General features: G+C 53.0%; 2 protein-coding genes and 1 long non-coding RNA gene across 6 annotated transcripts in view; 2 read left to right on the top strand and 1 right to left on the bottom strand.

Moving 5' to 3' along the window:
* The window catches only part of LOC307192407, a 41,145-nt gene extending 38,451 nt beyond the window's left edge, over window positions 1-2,694 (top strand). The window contains exons 5-6 of the long non-coding RNA XR_013830044.1: window positions 1,831-2,069; window positions 2,565-2,694. This is a non-coding gene — a long non-coding RNA (uncharacterized lncRNA). The remainder of the gene's footprint in view (window positions 1-1,830; window positions 2,070-2,564) is intronic.
* CDYL (chromodomain Y like) overlaps window positions 333-17,263 on the bottom strand; it is a 153,058-nt gene continuing 136,127 nt past the window's right edge. The window contains exons 3-8 of one of the 4 annotated variants that reach the window (XM_079933226.1): window positions 12,540-12,796; window positions 11,135-11,307; window positions 9,122-9,178; window positions 6,515-6,725; window positions 2,752-2,895; window positions 333-1,962 (exon numbers count right to left, since the gene is read on the bottom strand). In XM_079933226.1, coding sequence (XP_079789352.1) covers window positions 1,804-1,962; window positions 2,752-2,895; window positions 6,515-6,725; window positions 9,122-9,178; window positions 11,135-11,307; window positions 12,540-12,796 — 1,001 coding nt within the window. In that variant the 3' untranslated portion in view covers window positions 333-1,803. Of the gene's footprint in view, window positions 1,963-2,097; window positions 2,896-6,514; window positions 6,726-9,121; window positions 9,179-11,134; window positions 11,308-12,539; window positions 12,797-17,263 lie in introns of those variants that run through there. The other 3 variants (XM_079933227.1, XM_079933224.1, XM_079933225.1) reach the window with 3 other exon arrangements.
* On the top strand, window positions 4,019-9,041 carry LOC307193191 (uncharacterized protein; the record flags this gene model as incomplete). Its single annotated transcript, XM_079934829.1, has 3 exons — window positions 4,019-4,094; window positions 4,184-6,092; window positions 8,710-9,041. 2 exons carry the CDS (start codon window positions 4,019-4,021, stop codon window positions 5,104-5,106), a joined length of 999 nt encoding a protein of 332 aa, XP_079790955.1. The 3' UTR covers window positions 5,107-6,092; window positions 8,710-9,041.

Genomic DNA, 17,263 nt, shown 5'->3' with positions numbered 1-17,263 from the left:
CTTTTGCATCCATTTGTTCGTATTAGTATAAGCCAACTGAAGGACGAGGAGGTTGGACCCCTGAGGTGGCCGGGAGGCAAGCCCCTGGCCCTGGCCCTCTGGGCTCCTGCCGGGCCCAGAGGCTTTCCCCTTCTTCCGCTCTCTGGCCAAGAGGGGCAGTGGGGTGGTCCTAGTCGGCTGCCTTCCACCTGCTTCTGGTTACATTGTGGGCGTGGGTTTCCCGTAAGCTGTCAAATGTGATATGCCCGCGTGTATAGTTCACACAAAATGTAAACGTCTCTTGAGGAGCTTCAGAAGTGAAGAATTATCAGAGAAACATTTCGAATGTGTTAAGAAATATTAGTTTTATTTAACCAGTTTTCACAGCTGAATATTTATTCTATAAAAACTTTACAGATTGTACAGTTTATATATAGTTCAAACTACTGAACGAAAAAAGTAGGTCCCACAGATGCAAAAATACTGCACCAGCCAATCCATGGTAAAGGCAGATTTACACGCTGTACAGCTCTCCACGAGGCCGGGAGGTGGTCGGTTCTAAGTATAAACTTCAAAACTGTACAAAAATAAGGTTTTGATTTTATTTCATTCTTCATACATTCAATATGATTGCAAGCTCAGAAGCCTACCGAGTGATAGGCCTCTGGAATCAGGAATCAGTCCTCACTCCTGGCGGGAATGCGGACGTCTATTTACACAGGGCACTCTTGGACAGCATCCTGTACTTGGTATATTGTGTAGACATGAAAGCAGAGACCAAGAACATTAAACGTCGATATAAGGTAGTTCTTTCTCTTAAAAAGGAGTTTCTGCATTTAATAGTGTGCCAAAAGAATTTTAACTTATTAAATAAAATATATTCTAAGTGAACCTAAAAATTACACTTTATAAACATAAAAATACTTTATTTTTGGTGTAATACATCAATCATATCTGCAAATAGAAAACCAAAACTGTATATAAAGGAGTTCTCACCCAGTAACAAGAAGCGCTTACACAGTTATTTTTTCAAATGGGTCAGAAAAATTAATTATAAACCCCTATAACTTAGATCATACTTAGCTATTCAGTGATTCGCTAACACTGCAACATAAGCTTTCCCCTAGAGAGAGAGTGGTTTCTTTCTGTTAACTGGGTAAGAATCGGACATATTTAAGAAAGAGGACAGAATTAACTGATTTCTCAGTGTGAATCCTAGGCGTGTTTTAGTCTGGGGGTATTATTCAGCAGTGGGTGTTTAATCAGAAATACTTATTCTTTTAGGATAAGTCTTCCTTTTGATTGAGAATTTTCCATCTCTGAGGTTTTGTACCTTCCTGGAGACAAGGGCATGCCTCGGATCTTTCCGTATTTCTATTTGGGGTGGGGTGGGGGTGAGGCGGGCTAACACCTCTTTAGATTCTGTTTTCTAGAAGGAAAAAACAAGGAAAACAAACAATATTCCAGACTTTTCTGACACCCAAACCAGGAAAACACACTTCTTTTTTATACAGTACTAGCCAAAGATAACAAAAAGTAGAGCCTCAAAGAGCAGCCCAGAGCTCACAATTTATACTTTTATACTTGTGTGTGTATTAAGTATAAAATAATGACGTTTGGACAAAGGAGCTTTGTAGTTATTTATTTTAAAGTTACAGTACTTAAAAACTCCTTGGTAATAAATAGCTTGGCTGTTTCAAGTCCTGCTCCCAAGCGTGAGCTCCACGTGAACCTGTTTCAGGCTGTGAGGGTGGGTCCGCGCCCCGGGGAGCCCCAGCCGGCCTGCGCGATGCGACTCCAGGGTCGTCTGGGGCAGCCCGGCCGTCAGAACTCGTCGATCTTCCTCTGCAGGTACTTGAGCATGGAGTCCATGCCCTGGGCCGAGCCCCAGATTTTCTTCAGCACCTCGCACTCCCGCTCGTTGGCCTGCTCCAGCTCCAGCTTCATGTTGCAGCGCACCAGGGCCTTGGATTCCTCGAGCACCTGTGCCAGACAATGAGCTGTGATTAGCGGGGACTGTAGCTGCAAGCGCTGGCTCCTCGCTGCCTCCAAGCTTACGGAGGCAGTTAGCAAACCCGACGAGCCACCTGGTAAGAAGGTGACCAGACATCTCACGATACGTGTCAGGCCCGATATAGGTATAATGTGTATCTCATTCACTGTGGATACTGGACAAATTGTTCACTTCAAAGGGCTGTTAAGCTAATTCACAACAGAGCTGTGCTGCTTTCCACACCCTGGTCCTGCCCCAGCGGTGTGACCAGGCTTGGGCCTGAGCTACGGCTGTGGGGCCCCTGCCCCCAGCGTGGACCCTGTCCACGCCTGTGATACTCACTGAGAATGCCCGCCCCGGGAGTTGTCTAACCGGAATTTAATTTCGGTAACGAGTTGTGGGAGGCCTGGGACAGCCTAGATGGGAGTTGTCAGTATGAAATAACATTTCACCCAATGCAATTTTGTTATAAGACTGTTACCCAGCACACTTATCAAACAAAAACCAAAGTCCACTGAGGGAGAAGTAAGTGCGGTTGTGCGAAAAGGGCTTTGGAAACAGTAAAGAACTTTAGAAACGTTGCTTTTTGCAGACTTGTACAGGACACTGAGGTGACTGACTCTCAGCTTGACCTGCACTCCTCGGCTCCCGGGTATCTGCAGAGGGAGGGCAAGGTCAGCAGCGGCCCGAGCCCAGCCTCCGGTGCCCCCTGTGCGTGCCCTGCAGGGAAAGGTCGCGGTGAGAGCACTGACAGGCGGAAGAGAAGGAACTGGACGTACGACCGGGTTACAGGAGGCGAGCTCCTTAATGCGGACCATGACTTCCTGGGTGAAGGTCCCGGGCCAGAACACCTGGGAGACCAGGCCTTTGCCGCACGCCTCCTGCGCCGTCAGCTTCCGTCCACTGAGCAGCATTTCGTTCGCCTGGAAGGAAGAAAGAGCAGAGGGCGCGTGAGACGCGGGAGGGCACGGCAGGGAGGACACAGCCCGAAAACTCAGCCCTGAAATTTCAGACTGTGCGCGAGTAACACACGGGAGATGCCATCAACGGGGGACGCAACTACCGGCCGGAGAGTTTCAAGATGTAAAAGGCTTATTTTGTGACGTAGAACAGAACCAAGGAATCTAAATTAAAGAAGGTCTCTCTGCTATAGATCTGAAGTTACTGGCATGTCCCTCCCTGCCTGCCGCTGCCCAGTGCCAGCCATTCCCACGTGTGGACTCATTCAGCACACGAACCGGTTTCCCAGGCAACAGGCGTAAGCAAGGCTAATGGCAATTGGTGGCTTTAGGGATTTGCACCAGGCACAGAACTGCTGCCCAACGTTTTCTATGTCAGAGGCCAACGGTCAGAGCAAGGTTCTAAGGGCAGGGATGTTTCTGCTGCAGGATAACTCGGCAGCCACGGTTAACATCCACACGGTAAAAATAAACTCTGTGGGACCTGGATGACCACTTAGTCTGCTTAAGAGGGTCTGACCACAGTTACTTCATGGAAGAAGTTCACATCTGCAGATGTTAAAATCAATTTCATACACACTTTTTTTTAAAACTTGGTCCTGGACTTAGGTCACTTTTCAGGTCTCAACACAAGTATGGGTTTTATCTCATTCGAACGACAGGCTCAGGTACTGCAATAAGGAGAAAGGAGAGAATCTATCTGACAAAGAAACCTCACCCTATTCTGCTGTGACAATTTCCTCTCCGTAGTTTATCCTGAAGACTCATGAAGACTTGACAACGAGCTTCTAGGCTCCGGTAAAACAAACTTTTTTCCAAAAGAGGTAAAACCCTTGTTACGAAAGGCCCTGCTGGTGCTGAGACGCCTCAGCTGACAGACTGTGCACCTCCTGGAACCCACCGGTGCGGCTGGAAAGCAGATGCCTGCGCATCTACTGGCCTTTCAGCGTAGGGCGGGGAGCCAGGTCCCGTCTCCCAGCTCGTGTTTCTATGCACTCCACTGCATCGTGCAGACAGGACCACAAGCCAGGCACTGAGCGTGGAGCACGTTCTCAAGACCGACGTGAACGCCAGGGTCTGAGCTCGGATGGTGGACGTAGACACTGCCGGCCCTGGGCTGTCTGGAGTGCGAGTGACGGGGCGGGCGTCCTCAGCCCCTCGCCGTCACTTCCTTGAACATCGTTTTCTGCCACGTGGAGGTCACTTACTGCTCCCCCTACCCCGTCTCTCCTTCCCTTTTCTGGACGCTGAGGCCTGGGGCCGGTGACGGCCAGTCGTGAGCTGTCCTTGCTGCCTGGCTTCCTTCACGAGAACCGGCTCGCCCCTACCTGCTGTTACGGGAAAGCCGGCCCCTACTCGGCCTTCCTACTCCAGGTGGGGGGATGCACAGGGCAACGCGGGGCAGGTCTGCTCAGACCCCAGAAAGTGCAGTGCCTGGCCGTACGCGGCTCCCCCGGGCAGGCCTGGTATGGGGGGGGGGCGGCAGGGGGCATCCACCATGTGAACCTAGTGGCCGGTGCAGCCGCTGTCTCTCTGCAGCTCCAGCCGGACACCAGGGCCAAGCTGGCAGGTCCTGAGGAGCCCAGTCGCTGGCCACGCTGCTCCTCACTCCGGCCTCGGACTGTGCCCTGCCTGCAGGGCCCCGGGGTCCCCGGCCCAGAGACCCTTCCCGTGCCGGCCTGCGGAGCAGCGGGTGGACACGCACCCTGGGAGGACGGGCGCTGGCCTCCGCGTCCCTGTGGGCTGGGAAACAAGGGGCAGAGGCCAGCACGGCCCCGGCAACCCTCCTTCCCCCTGATCCGAAGGGGTGCCGTCTCCCCTCCTCACAGCTCCGGGCGTGGCGGTCCCAGAGGGGCCACAGCTGCCAGCAAGGGTCCCACTGGCCTTCAAGCCACGACTGCTGCCTGGGCAGGCCAGGGGGCCCCCAGAGCCATGCGGTCCTCCCGCCTGACTGCAGCCATCCACGGACCAGGGCAGCAGCTCGGGCCTGGGCACACACAGGGCCCAGCGTCCCCAGCAGGATGGCCACTGAGGGCAGCTGGCGGGGGGCTACAGCAGGAAGGGAGACGAGGGGGAGCGGCCCTGAGACCAGATGTGGCCATGGGTGCTGCGGCTTGTCTCACGTCACTCCTCTTACGTTTCTTTAAACCCTTTAAACGTTCTGTTCGGGAGTGAGTAGACTTACGGAGAGATGATAAAAGCACAGAGAGCTCCTGGGCCCCGTCCCCCAGCTGTCCCTCACGGTAACACCTTACGGAACACCTCGTGATGACCAAAACCAGAAAATCACCATCAACATGATGCTCTTACGACTGAGCCGCGAACTGTCTGCCAATCTTGCCAGGTTTCCCAGCGACGTCCTTTCTCTGACCCAGGCCCCCTGCCCTGAGCCGTCAGGCCCCCTCCAGGCCGCGATGGTTCTTCGGCCTTTCGGTGAGTCGTCTGACCGGGTGCCCTAGAGGGCGCTGTGCGGTGTTTGCGGGCAGTGCCAGCCGCCAGGGCTGCTCCAGTGTTAGCTGGGTGCCCAGGACGCCTACTTCTCTCAACTGCACTTACTCTTTTCCACCATCAATAACGAGCGCGTGCAAACATCCTTTTCCTCGTGAGCTGGGGGCCCCCGCCTGAGGCAGCACCCTCCGTCTCGTTGTCCTCTGTGTCTCCCCCAGGAACGGGTGGGGGGGGGAGTCCTGCACCCAGGTGCGCGGCCCCGCACACGGGCAGGAGGAGGTGGCGCCCACGGGACAAGGGCGACGGCTGGACACGGCTGTGCTGCCCAGATCTAGCTGCCCGGCCGCTGGAGACGGTCAGCACAGACGCCAGGAGCCCTGGGGACCCTCTGCTGTGGGGTGACACCACAGCCCGAGCTGAGACGACAGCCACGGCAGCCAGCCACTCCAGCCCACGGCAGGGTGCGTGTCCCAGGCCACAGGTGCCCCAGGGCTCCCTGCGGGGGCGGGGGTGAAGCGCCACAGGGCCTGCCATACAGCTCGGCTCCTGCCGCCGCGTGCTGGCCTCCCCTTCAGCGTCTGTGCCTGCAGCCCCAGGCCAGGATCCCAGCCCGTACCAGACTACGGCTCAAGGAGTGAGGAACGTCAACGTGAACTTTCTACAACCCACAAGCTGCAACACAAACAGACTCTCGTTACGGGTGGATTTAACAGGTAAGACGAAAGCCCCCCAATCCTGGGGGGAAAGGCCCAGCTTTGCTCCTTCGTGCTTTCCCCTAAAAGGGCAGCTTTCAGGTTATGAGGGCAAGAACCTGTTGATGGCAAACTCTGGTTCGTTTGGGTCACACTGGGTGTTTACTACTCGTGGGTATCGGTGTTAATCACGCAGAGACAGAGATTCCTCATGGCAGGAGGGCCTCTTCCCTAAACAGTCTATGAACCAAACCGTGAAAACCTTCCACGAGCTCCTGAACTAAGAGTGTGATTTCATGATTTAAGAACAAGAACTGAATTACAAGTGCATTTGATGCAAAGTCCCCCCAGAATGACACCTTGTCTGTATTTAGAAAAACACTAACCAAACTAGACTTCCGCAGGACGTTTTCTAAGATGATTTTTTAAAAAGAGGTACTCACAGATGCTCCTCCCATAATCCTGGGAAACATCACGGTGGAACAGCCATCTGGACTCTGTCCGAAGGTAGTGTAGGGTGTTTGGAACCAAGCCTTCTCATTGGCCCAAACCACGTCACAGAGAGGCAGGATGGACGCTCCTAGCCCAATGGCTGGGCCATTTACAGCTACAATAATAGGCTTCTTAAACTGAATGAAAGTATTCACGAAGTTTCTAAAATGGAAAATAAATGAGGGAGTTACTCAAAACACTGCATGGTTGAGCAACAGAAAAATCTACTCCTACGGAATTCAATACACCAAGATGTGATCTCTGGGGGCATCACCGTGACTTGGAATTCGCCGATGGCCTTCTCCCCACTGCCAGGGGCCCTGGCTTTATGTACCGTGTGCTGCAAAGGCTTAATGGTGCCTTGGACACCAGGCCAGGGTGGCTGTCGCCACAGGACCTGTGAATTCTGCGGGAACAACACAGCGGAAGGTGCTCTTGGCTTGGGCTCCAGGGCCAACCTGTCTTCCCGTGACGGCAGGAGGAGCCCAGGAACCACGATAGGCTTCGGAGGACCAGTCCCGCAGCTCTCCCGGAGGAGGCCTGGCGTCACTGCGGTAGCCTGTGCTGGGCAGGGGCCTGGGGTCAGGAACCCCAGGGTTCCAGTCCCCAGGTCTGGACTTGGTCTGTGATTTCAGACGGCTTACTGATTAACTCGAAACACAGAAATTTCCTGAGTTTATATAGAACTAGATGGAATGAGTTGGGGGACGTAGGGACAAGAAGCTCACAGGCTCGTGTGAGATGTGAGACCTGACGAGAGCATCACACTGCTGGGACCTGCTGGAGGGTCAGGCTGGGAAGGCGGGCTGCTCTGCTCTTCGGTTCAGGGCCAGATGGTGCATCTCCCTCCCCTTCACGGTGAAGCTAACGATGATCAGAGGTCGCGTCGTGTGAAGACTTAACGTGGTGAAGAAAAGGACAAACCCACCCAAAATGAATATAAGATAATGCCTTTAAGGCCAGCTATGTTCTAGATCAGAAGTCCAGAACTCCAAATTCTCAACCTGACGCCCCCCAGCTTTGGGGCCAAAAATACCAGTCTGGGTCCTGCTCCCTACAATTCAGCAATTTAAAAATAAGGCAAATTTGTGCAGATCGTCTCTATCATCTAGTCTCCCCTCCTCCCCAAATACTGACAGGAAGGGTCGTGTCTTCTTTGGATGGTGGGGGGGAGGTTTGGAGGGAGGGAGTGTGTGTAGGGTGTGTGTGTGCGTGTGGGGGGGAGGGGACCCTAGAGTTTGGCAGCCTGCAGGCCTCACTCTGGGAACTCTTCTCAAAAGCCCCTGCAGTCGGCACAGACCTCAGCCTGCCCCGGGGTCCCCAAAGGTTGGGGGGATTGAGAATTAGGTCACTCGAATGAGCTGCAGAGACTTTTAAATGAGAGCCTGGGGCACTGTTAGGAAGATCACACTGGGTTTTAAGGACGCAGAGCGCCAGACACCCTTTACAATAGGTCCTTGAAATAATCCTAGACCAGTACGTGAAGCTACTTCAGTTCCGCCACTGTTTGAGGATTCTGGGTCAACGAGTCGTGACGGAAATGCATTTTCTATGCTCAGTTACCAACGACCCTTGAGAAGGTAACTGCTGTCTCCCTGGTTTAAAGCAGACGTTTTCCCCGAGTAGCCCCACATTCATCTGCTCACGTGAACAGGGGCAAAGTGGAAGCTCTTTCAGTGCTGACATCTGGAAACCATGGATGGGATGGTAGCTTAACATGAAAGAGGTGATCAAAACAGTGTAATAAAGGGATTCTATAGAGAAACGGTACAAGGAATGAATCCTTCTCATATGTCAGTATAAAAGAAAAAAAATCTGCTTCTAAAGTACATATTGCAAAATCAGGCTGGAGAAATTGGAACTGAATTTTTCCCCCCTAAGAAGATTTTTATTTTTGCTTGGATTGATCATCTAAACCCGGGGCTCTTTCTGGGCGGAGTATGAATTAACCGACTCCCTCTGGAGTGAAGGCCATCGCCCCTTCTTGGAGGACTCCACCACGCCATCTGATGAGCTCTGAGACGCCAGAGCGAGCACGGTCCACAGAGAAACCCCTCTCGTGTGAAAATTAAAAAAAAACAAAACCCCCCGAAAACCCCCAAAAACCCCCAACAGAAGTTCACAGAACCGCTTTTCTGTTTTGCAGGAACTTCCCCGAGCCAAGAAGGCTTAGCCACACGGCAGCCAGAGGCAGGAGGTGCCTTCGGGTCCCGGGATGGCTCTCGGGGGCCTGGCAGCCAGGGACCGTCTGTCCACTGCTTTGCGGGACGTAAAGTAAGTGTAGTTTAGAACTTACAATGCATGAACGTTCAAATGTGCTCAATGCGACATACTGAATTTAAACTTCGCTTTCCTCTGGATTGCCTATGAATTGAGTGAAAGGCTGTGCTGGGAACAGCAGGGAAGGAAAGAGATCATATTTGCCACAAAAAGACTCTTAAAACCGAAATTCTCTCCATTCTTTTGAAGTACATTTACTACCCCACAGACCTCACCAAGTTAGAAAATCACCTAAGAACAACAGTCCAGGAATTGTTTTGGGGAAACCAAGAACTGACCTGTTAAGGGCCAGTTCACTGCCATTTCTCAACTGATCTCCCCCTTCACGAGAGTGCCTGGAACGGGAGTGAATGCGGAAGAGGTCAGGTTCCAGGGGACGTTTCCTCTCTGGCTTTGCTCCCTCCCCAAATCTCTGCTCCTCTCGCCTCCTTTTGGGGGGAGGGGGCTCCTGGTCCTTCAGACACAAAGCAGCAGCTACTGGTCCCCACAGACTGCAAAAGCCTAACGTTATAAATTGATCCCTAATAACTGTTTTTATCACTAATGTGCTGAGTATTTTTATTACAATTAATCTGCAAACTGGTTACTGCCATCCCAGCAACGGAATTAGCCCCTACAGATACTTAAGAAGCTAACAGTTCAGACCTGACCTTCCTATTTCCCACCTTTCTTTCGGAAACTCGCTGCGATTGATGTTCTTTGCCCAAAGTTTTAAGGAATTTGAGACGAGACACCACAGAAACAAAAGATACACGTAGTAATAGCTTTTACACACATAAACATGAATTTCAATGCAAATGAGCAAAAGTAAAGGTTAAGTCAATCTGGTGGAACTATTTTTGGATCCTGCCTGAGTGCATTCAGAAAAATTCACATTGACAAAAACATATCATTTAAAGAAGAACTGATTTCCTAAAGCAAGATTCGGCTTTCCCCTAGGATACCAATTCGGCCTTTTGTGGGGAGTGAGGAGAGCCTGGAGTTTCTGAAATGGAGCGGGTGGCTGAAGAAAATTAGCATTTAAAATTACCCAGAAGTTCAACACATGAGATAGCGCTTGATCTATCCTTCCTCTACTTTGTCTAATCCCAACAATACGAGCCTTTGCGCCCGTCAAGGGCAAACCCACCCTGGAGAAGCGGCCCAGAACGTTCATTGGTGGAACTCAGGGAACCGTCTACGGGGGAGTGAGCCAGAACCCTGGCTTCTCACTTAGCAGAGCCCCCAGATCACACAGTCAGGTGGAAAGTCAGTGTGATCTTACGGAGAATACACAGTCACCACCTGAGGCATAAGCATCTGTATTTTAAAAATGAACATTAAGTCCCTATAATTCATCCTGAAAGGGTGGGATGGGTCAATAATTAGGAATATCTACAAGTTATCCTAAAGTTACTGATGACTTGTCAAGGAATTACGTGCATTGATCAAGCAGTTTACTTTGAATAACAAGATGGTCCCGTCTAGTACACTGCAAGTTTGAAATTATTTAGGAAGCCAGAAGCAATGCTTAATAAAATCAGATTATAAAATTTTAAACTAGTTTTGGAGAAACAACTACCCTACGATAGCCTAAAAAATAGTAATGTTCGATCAACGAACAGATAATGCCTTGTGTACATGCACACGTGTATAGAGTGTGAGAAAACATTAATTTTGAGAATTATTAAAAATATTCTGAAAGGCCAAGGCAATGCCCGATAGTCCCAAGGTGTGGGGTTCCAGGGCTCCTCTGACGGGCTGTTTGGGGCTGCGCCCATCGGAACCATCTGGGGAGATCTTTTGGAGAGAGATGCCCTGCCTACTCCAGGCCAAGACAGGAAAAAGGCTTCCACCACCCTGCTGTGTGGCTGGAACTCAGGATGAACTTGTGTGTACTGCTTGTACTGAAAAAACCTGCTCGTGTGATGTTACGGAACTAGTGTGTCATAAAGTCCAGCCGATTTAGTTCAGAGTCAAGCAAACGGTAAGTTACCACATGAAAAAGACAGTGTCTTTATCCCAGGGCTGGCGGCAGAGCACACGGAGCGTGGACGGCCGAAGCCCCCGCCACGTGCTACCCTGTGCTCTGCCCCTGGAGTGCCCCCCATCGAGCGTGCTGGGCTCCAGCCAACCTTGACATGCGTCATCTGCTCAAGGCAAGTGGCCCACAGCAGAGACAGAAGGTCCGATCAACTCTGCTACCAGCGAGTCTCAGGGGCGGAGACGCACGCCCTGCTCGCAGGCCCGTCCAGACCCGCCCCACGGGGCCTGGGTCACGCCGGCGTTCACGGCGGACCAGGTGTGCGTACCTGATGGCCTCGGCCATCTTCGTGCTCTCTCTCTTCCGGTCGTCCGTCAGGCGCCGGATGAAGTAGATGAAGTCAAGGCCGCAGCAGAAGACGCTGCCCACGGCGCTGAAGAGCACCAGCTTGCTGTCGTCGGCGGCGGCCGTGCTCAGGGCGCTCTGCACTTCCTTCATCACCTGAAAGGCACCGGGAGTCACGGGCGCGAAGGGAACGCTAAGAGCATCTCTTACTGGACCATCTCGATCCACGCAAAGTGCATTTACAGCCTGATACTGTTGCCTGTACCTACCAAGTAACTCACAAGTTTCTTATTTTGTGAAACCAGGGATTGGGAATAATGGGGACAGAGTCTCATCACATAACAAATTACGAACAGAGTATCATAACTAGAGAGAGGTGTGAATCTGAGTTACTCAACGGTCCCGTCCTTGCGGCTCTCGGTGGGTGAGTTACGTATTATATCCCCTTGACATTTCTACAGTGTGGACAGCAGGTGGCGCGTGCAACCAGTCCAAACAAACTACTAGTCTGGTTTCATTTGACACCAGCCTCCGTCCTTGGGACAGAAACCCCAAGTTTAGTGCGTACGGGTAACGAGTACAAGCACATCAGCATGGAGGCATTTTAGAAGGGCACAAACTACTTAAAATGGTCTCTCTGAAGGACTTACAAATAACCAACGGTCTAACGATGTACCGGGGACCAGCCGCCCTGAGCTGGTCTGTCCCGTGATCCTGGCCAGACACACTAGCTTTCTGTGGTTTTCTCGTCCAGAAAAGGCGTGACCTAGCTGTTCACAAGCAGGAAACAAGAGTGCAGGTTCAAACACTTCCGATTTTAGATACTTCACAGAACTAAGTTTCGAGCCTTTGCGAGCACCAGTCTCCCTCGATCCTGGGAAGCTACCTTTACCGGGTACGATCAGTAACAACTGCACTGGCATCACTGCAAGTTCCACTACGTGGAGTGCTGGGACCGACTGGGAAGGATGGTGAGATATTCAGAAGGCTGGACCTGGGGCTCTTTAATCTTGTCTGAACAGAGAGCTCTGGGACCTGACGAAAGCTACAGGATGGCGTGTGCACACGCTTTACATGTGACTTCAGGGAGGCCCTCCGTCCCCCCCGATGGATGAAGAGCTCCTGGCCGGGAGGTGGAAGCACAGGGGCACCACCGCCACCTCCCTGTTCACAGCCAGAGCCCCGAGCAGGAAGCCGGGTCCTCGCCGGACCACACTGTCCCCACGTATAACGGGGAGCAGGCCTGCCGTGCTGCGCTGGCTTCCACCGTCGGGTGAAACAGCCCGGGGTGGGGATGGGGGATGAGAAAGGGCGCAGGAGAGCAGGGACCGGGCCCCGCAGGCCCAGAGAGACAGGCGGCCCCGAGCAGCCCCAGGGACGGTGCTCACCTCTGGGTTGAGAGAGTTGTTCTCGGACGACTTCGTGGACAGCAGGATGTGGGTGAAGCCGTCCTGCTTCCGGACGACGATATCCCTGTACCTGTAGGCGCTTTCCGTCTGCCTCACGCTGAAACGCAGCCGCTTGTCGAAGGGCTGGTCTCGTCTGTCATCGATGAATTTCCTCTTCCCGGCCGTCACGCCCGTGACTGACGTCTGCAGGTTGGTCGTCCCGTTGGCCGTCAGCGCATCCATGAATGGAGAAGAACCTGCCAGGGGTCCGAAAGCACAGCAGTCGGTGAGGTCTTGCCATCAACTCACCTTTGAATTAGGGAAAAATGCTTGCGACAGACCCAGGATCCAGGATCGACTATGCTAATTTAAGAAGCTTAAAAAGTAGAACCTTTGGAGAGGATAGGCGTTTGTTTGCCTCCCAAGTCTGACGACGAAATCACCCTCGCACTGATCCCGCCTAATAAAACAAGAGATGGGAAGGAACGTGCTGAAAAGAAACTGCGAAATTTGAGACTTTTGAGGAACGGAACTGAACTAGAACGGGTCTCATGAAGAGGACGTATTCCGGGCTTGAGAAGTTGAAAGAAAAATGGAAACTGATTCAAAGAAATGTTATTAGAGCCGAGCTATCTGCCATTTTAGCCGAAATTTCTTCTGGATGAAGAGCCGCTCGCACAGGCTCACGAAGCAGCCCCGCCCCGTTTCTGCGGGTCTGCCACGCCCTCGGGCCACTCTGTTCCCTGGTCCCGGTTCTACTACATTTTCAAACAGCCTTTTCAATGGCTGGAGACGGCGCTCTCTCCTGCCACCAAAAGTTAGTCCCGCTGATTCTCCCTCCTCTGTCGGCTGTTCTGTGTCAGCCTGGCTGCTGTGTTTCACTCAGCCTTAAAGACACGGCCTTCCGAACTTGGTGTTTCTTACTACGATAAAGTCAAGGGTTTGATACTTTGTTAGAGTTACCAGGAAATGTCAGGCTAAGGGTTCAAGTGTTGGGGCAAATAATTTGCTCCTATTGGTGTGAAGTGTCTAAATATTATCTAACCTGGTAATGCATGTATAGAGCCTTTGGGTGGAGGAAGAAAGGGAAAGAGATGCAAGGAACTGGATCAGGCTTTACTAATAAAATGAGCAAGGAGAGGAGTTCCCTGAGAAGAGCTGGATGAATTACGAGTCAGAAATACTTCCTGCAAAGTGAAAGAAGATAAGCTGGAGACGACTTGTGAATGGATGTTTAGAGAAGTCAGATCATCTCCTGGTTAAACAGGTTGACTTTCATTCAGTTAGTAGAACTACTTTGGAGGTTTTTAGAATTGAAAATAAATTCATTTTTGGGAAAATCTGGGAAAGGTTCTAATACATAAGTGGTACAAGACTCTGAGACTATAAAAAGGTACATGGTACAAGGCCTCCCCCATCAGCCCACGACGCCCTGCCCTCCACAGCCACTGTGTCTGGTTTCCAGGTGTCTTACAGAGTGCCCTATGTGTATATCAGCAAATAGGAACCTAAGTGCTTCTCTCTCACCTGCCTTTAACAAACACAAATGGCAGCATGTTAGACACAGCGTTGTGGATTTCTGTCATGCATTTTACCAGCAATTTTTGATACTACAGATGATGCTGCAACGCATAACCTTGGCTTGTGTTGTCCCTTCCAACCTGTAGGATAAGTTTCTAAAGGATCTGTAATGGAAAGAGCTTTTGATGAGCTGTTACCCGTGAGACCGGGCACTGCTGAATCTTTCCGAGGAAGCCAGCAGGGATCCTTTCTGTTTCTTTTAACCTTCAGCCTCTCCTCTACCAGGTCCCCCCACCCTCCCGTCTGTGTTTACAGCCGTTCTCCAACCTCTTCCACCCTCTGCGCTCTGAGCTGCTCTTCCCAGCACTGCCCTCTCTTCTCAGGCCCGTCACAGCCCCGCCTGGGCTGTCCTTGCTGTCCCCACTTCTCCCTCTGCCCATCGTTCCTCCACCCATCTGCCCTGAGGTGCAGGGAGGAACGGGCCATGGATGAGGCTAAACCACTGAGCCTGGTGCCCAGGAGACGGGGCATCTGCAGGGGAGTGTCACAGGGAACTGTGGTTTTCTCCGGTCACTGCTGAAGTGAAGAGTGAAGAGGCTCCGGAGCCCAGAAGCGGGGCCTGTGGTAAGCGGAGTGGGTGTCCAGAAACGACAGCGGAGCTGAGAAGCAGAAGGAGTGGGGGAGCCGCGAGCCTGCCTGGGTGCAGGGAGGGTCACGCGCAGGGCCAGGGGGCTGCCCAAGGGGAGGGAGCGGAGCCACGCGACGAGGCTGTGTCAACAGTGGCGTGTGCCACAGAGAGAAGGAGGGGAATGGAGAGGTCTTGGGGCGGGGGGGTGGGGCACGAGGGGCTGCTCTTAAACCCGGGAAGTTGTCTCACTGGAGGGCAGAAGCCAGAACGGAGAATTCAATGTACGACAGACAAAAACTGTCACATGCAAAAAACATACCTGTTCAAACCAAGAATCTGTTAAAATGCGGTGGTGAGGGCCCCAGAAGAGCAACTGCAGCTGAGCGGGACCGGTATTTACGGGACCGACAATGATGATTCCCCTGCCTAAAAAGAGGTCCCGTCAGAAATAAGCCCACGCAGAGGCAGGCAGGGAGGCCGCCCGCCCCGGGTGAAGGCTCACGGGCGGCCCGGCTGGGGCTCCGGCACATTCCGGAGGAGCAGGTTCTCGGGGAGGCGCTTGCTGGTGTGTCTGGACCTTGATGTTACCAACCCTGAGTGAGTTAACAGGTGCTGTGTCAAAGCGGCAGGAATGACCCTGGTGACACGGGGAAGCCCTCTGCGTGCCGGGTGCCCGCCGCCCACCAGGGCGAAGCCGCTGGCTTCGGATCAGCCCTTCCACCGCGACCTGCTCCTGCTTCGCAGGGTAAGTAAAGCCACACATTCTTCAACGCTCCAGGAGTTTCCCTGGTGGCTTCCTTCCGCAAAGGTTTCTAGGCTATGGGTCCACGTAGCCTTGATACGTGAGCTCTGGAAGCAGCTCAGCATACTGGAGGCAGCGCGTCCCCCGGAGCTCTCCGTGGTTCTGCAAATGTAGCCGTGGATTTCCGTTGCCTCACGCCAACCAGCACTGCTGGCTTTGACCTTCGTGTCCCTGTTAGAGTTCTGCTGATTGCAGAGCCTGTGATCTTGCCAGTGGCTCAACCCCCAAGCCCAATATGAGCCCCACCTGCAGGACCCTGTTCAGGTGGAGAAGTGCTCACGGCAGGGCTGCCCTCAGACTCGCAGGCGCCAGCGCTGGGCCACGCCCCTCGTGACGTGCGTCCCCCTGTTCAGGTCTGTGCTCCCCCAGGGCCTCTGGACTCGCCGTTCCCTCTGCCTAGAACGTTCAGGCCCTAGAGCTCCAGACGGCTGCTTGTTTCTGCTCATCTGAGCGGCAGCTCCTCGGGAAGCCTCGGTCCCCACGCGTGCGGCCCTCCCGGCAGCACCCACGCGGCCCAGTCTGTCTCCCTCGCAGCGAGCCTCACCCGGCTCATCCGGTCTCACCCGACTTTTACTTACGCTCCGCGGCTGGACGTCACCAAGCTCCCCGTCTGTCTCATTCACTGCCGCACCCCCGGTGCTTGGAACACGCGGTCGCCACTGACCAAGCAGATGAGGGGAGGGGACCCCAACGCCCCTTCAGCCCAGCCCCCTGCACCCAGAGGAGGCGGCCTGCAGCCCACCCAGCCTCGTGACAATCGGGGGCAGCAGTGCCACACTTCAGAGCAGAAGCCACTGCTAAGGACTCAACTAAAAGGCAAACACTGAGATTCAGGAAAAGACGTCCTCCACGATGGAAACCATCGTGTGACACGCAGTGTGACCCAGGCGCTGAGGGAAACACAGGAGGCAAAAGCTCCAGGGAACCGGCATGAAATCCAGCTAGGAAAACCTCACTCAGCGTCTCTCCGAAAAACGGTTTTCTTTTAAAACATTCTAAGAGCAAAAAAGATACTCGCAGGGGCCTCCCTGGTGGCGCAGTAGTTAAGAATCGCCTGCCAATGCAGGGGGACACGGGTTCAAGCCCTGGTCCAGGAAGATCCCACATTCTGTGGAGCAACTAAGCCCGTGCGCCACAACTACTGAGCCTGCGCTCTAGAGCCCGCCAGCCACAACTACTGAAGCCCATGTGCCTAGAGCCCGTGCTCCGCAACAAGGGAAGCCACCACAATGAGAAGCCCACACACCACAACGAAGAGTAGCCCCCGCTCGCCACAACTAGAGAAAGCCCGCGCGCAGCAACGAAGACCCAACACAGCCAAAAAAAAAGATACCCTCAAACATGTACTGCTAACCTGTTAAAATTCACGGCTTCAAGGGACTTCCCTGGTGGCACAGTGGTTAAGACTCTGTGCTCCCAATGCAGGGGGCCTGGGTTCGATCCCCGGTCAGGGAACTAGATCCCACATGCATGCCGCCACTAAGAGTTTGCATGCTGCAACTAAGGAGCCTGTGAGCCGCAACTAAGACCCGGTGCAACCAAATAAACAAAGTTTTAAAATTCACTGCTTCAAAAAGCATGTCTCTAACGTGAAATGTGCTTCCAACCATGATAGAGAAACGGTGTCTGGATTTCCTCATTGGCCAGTGAGACCCAGAAAACAGAACAAACCACCACATGACCATTTTAGACACCAGACAACAGGCAGGGCACGACCGTGTTGCCAGCATGAAGGGGGCAGGTGAGCCCAATGACACACTGGGCGTTCTGCCT

This window comes from Stenella coeruleoalba (assembly GCF_951394435.1).
Source record: "Stenella coeruleoalba genome assembly, chromosome: 10".
NCBI classification, from domain to species: Eukaryota; Metazoa; Chordata; class Mammalia; order Artiodactyla; family Delphinidae; genus Stenella; species Stenella coeruleoalba.
The sequence above is the reverse complement of the archived record's forward strand: the minus strand, read 5'-3'. Positions and strand labels throughout refer to the sequence as shown.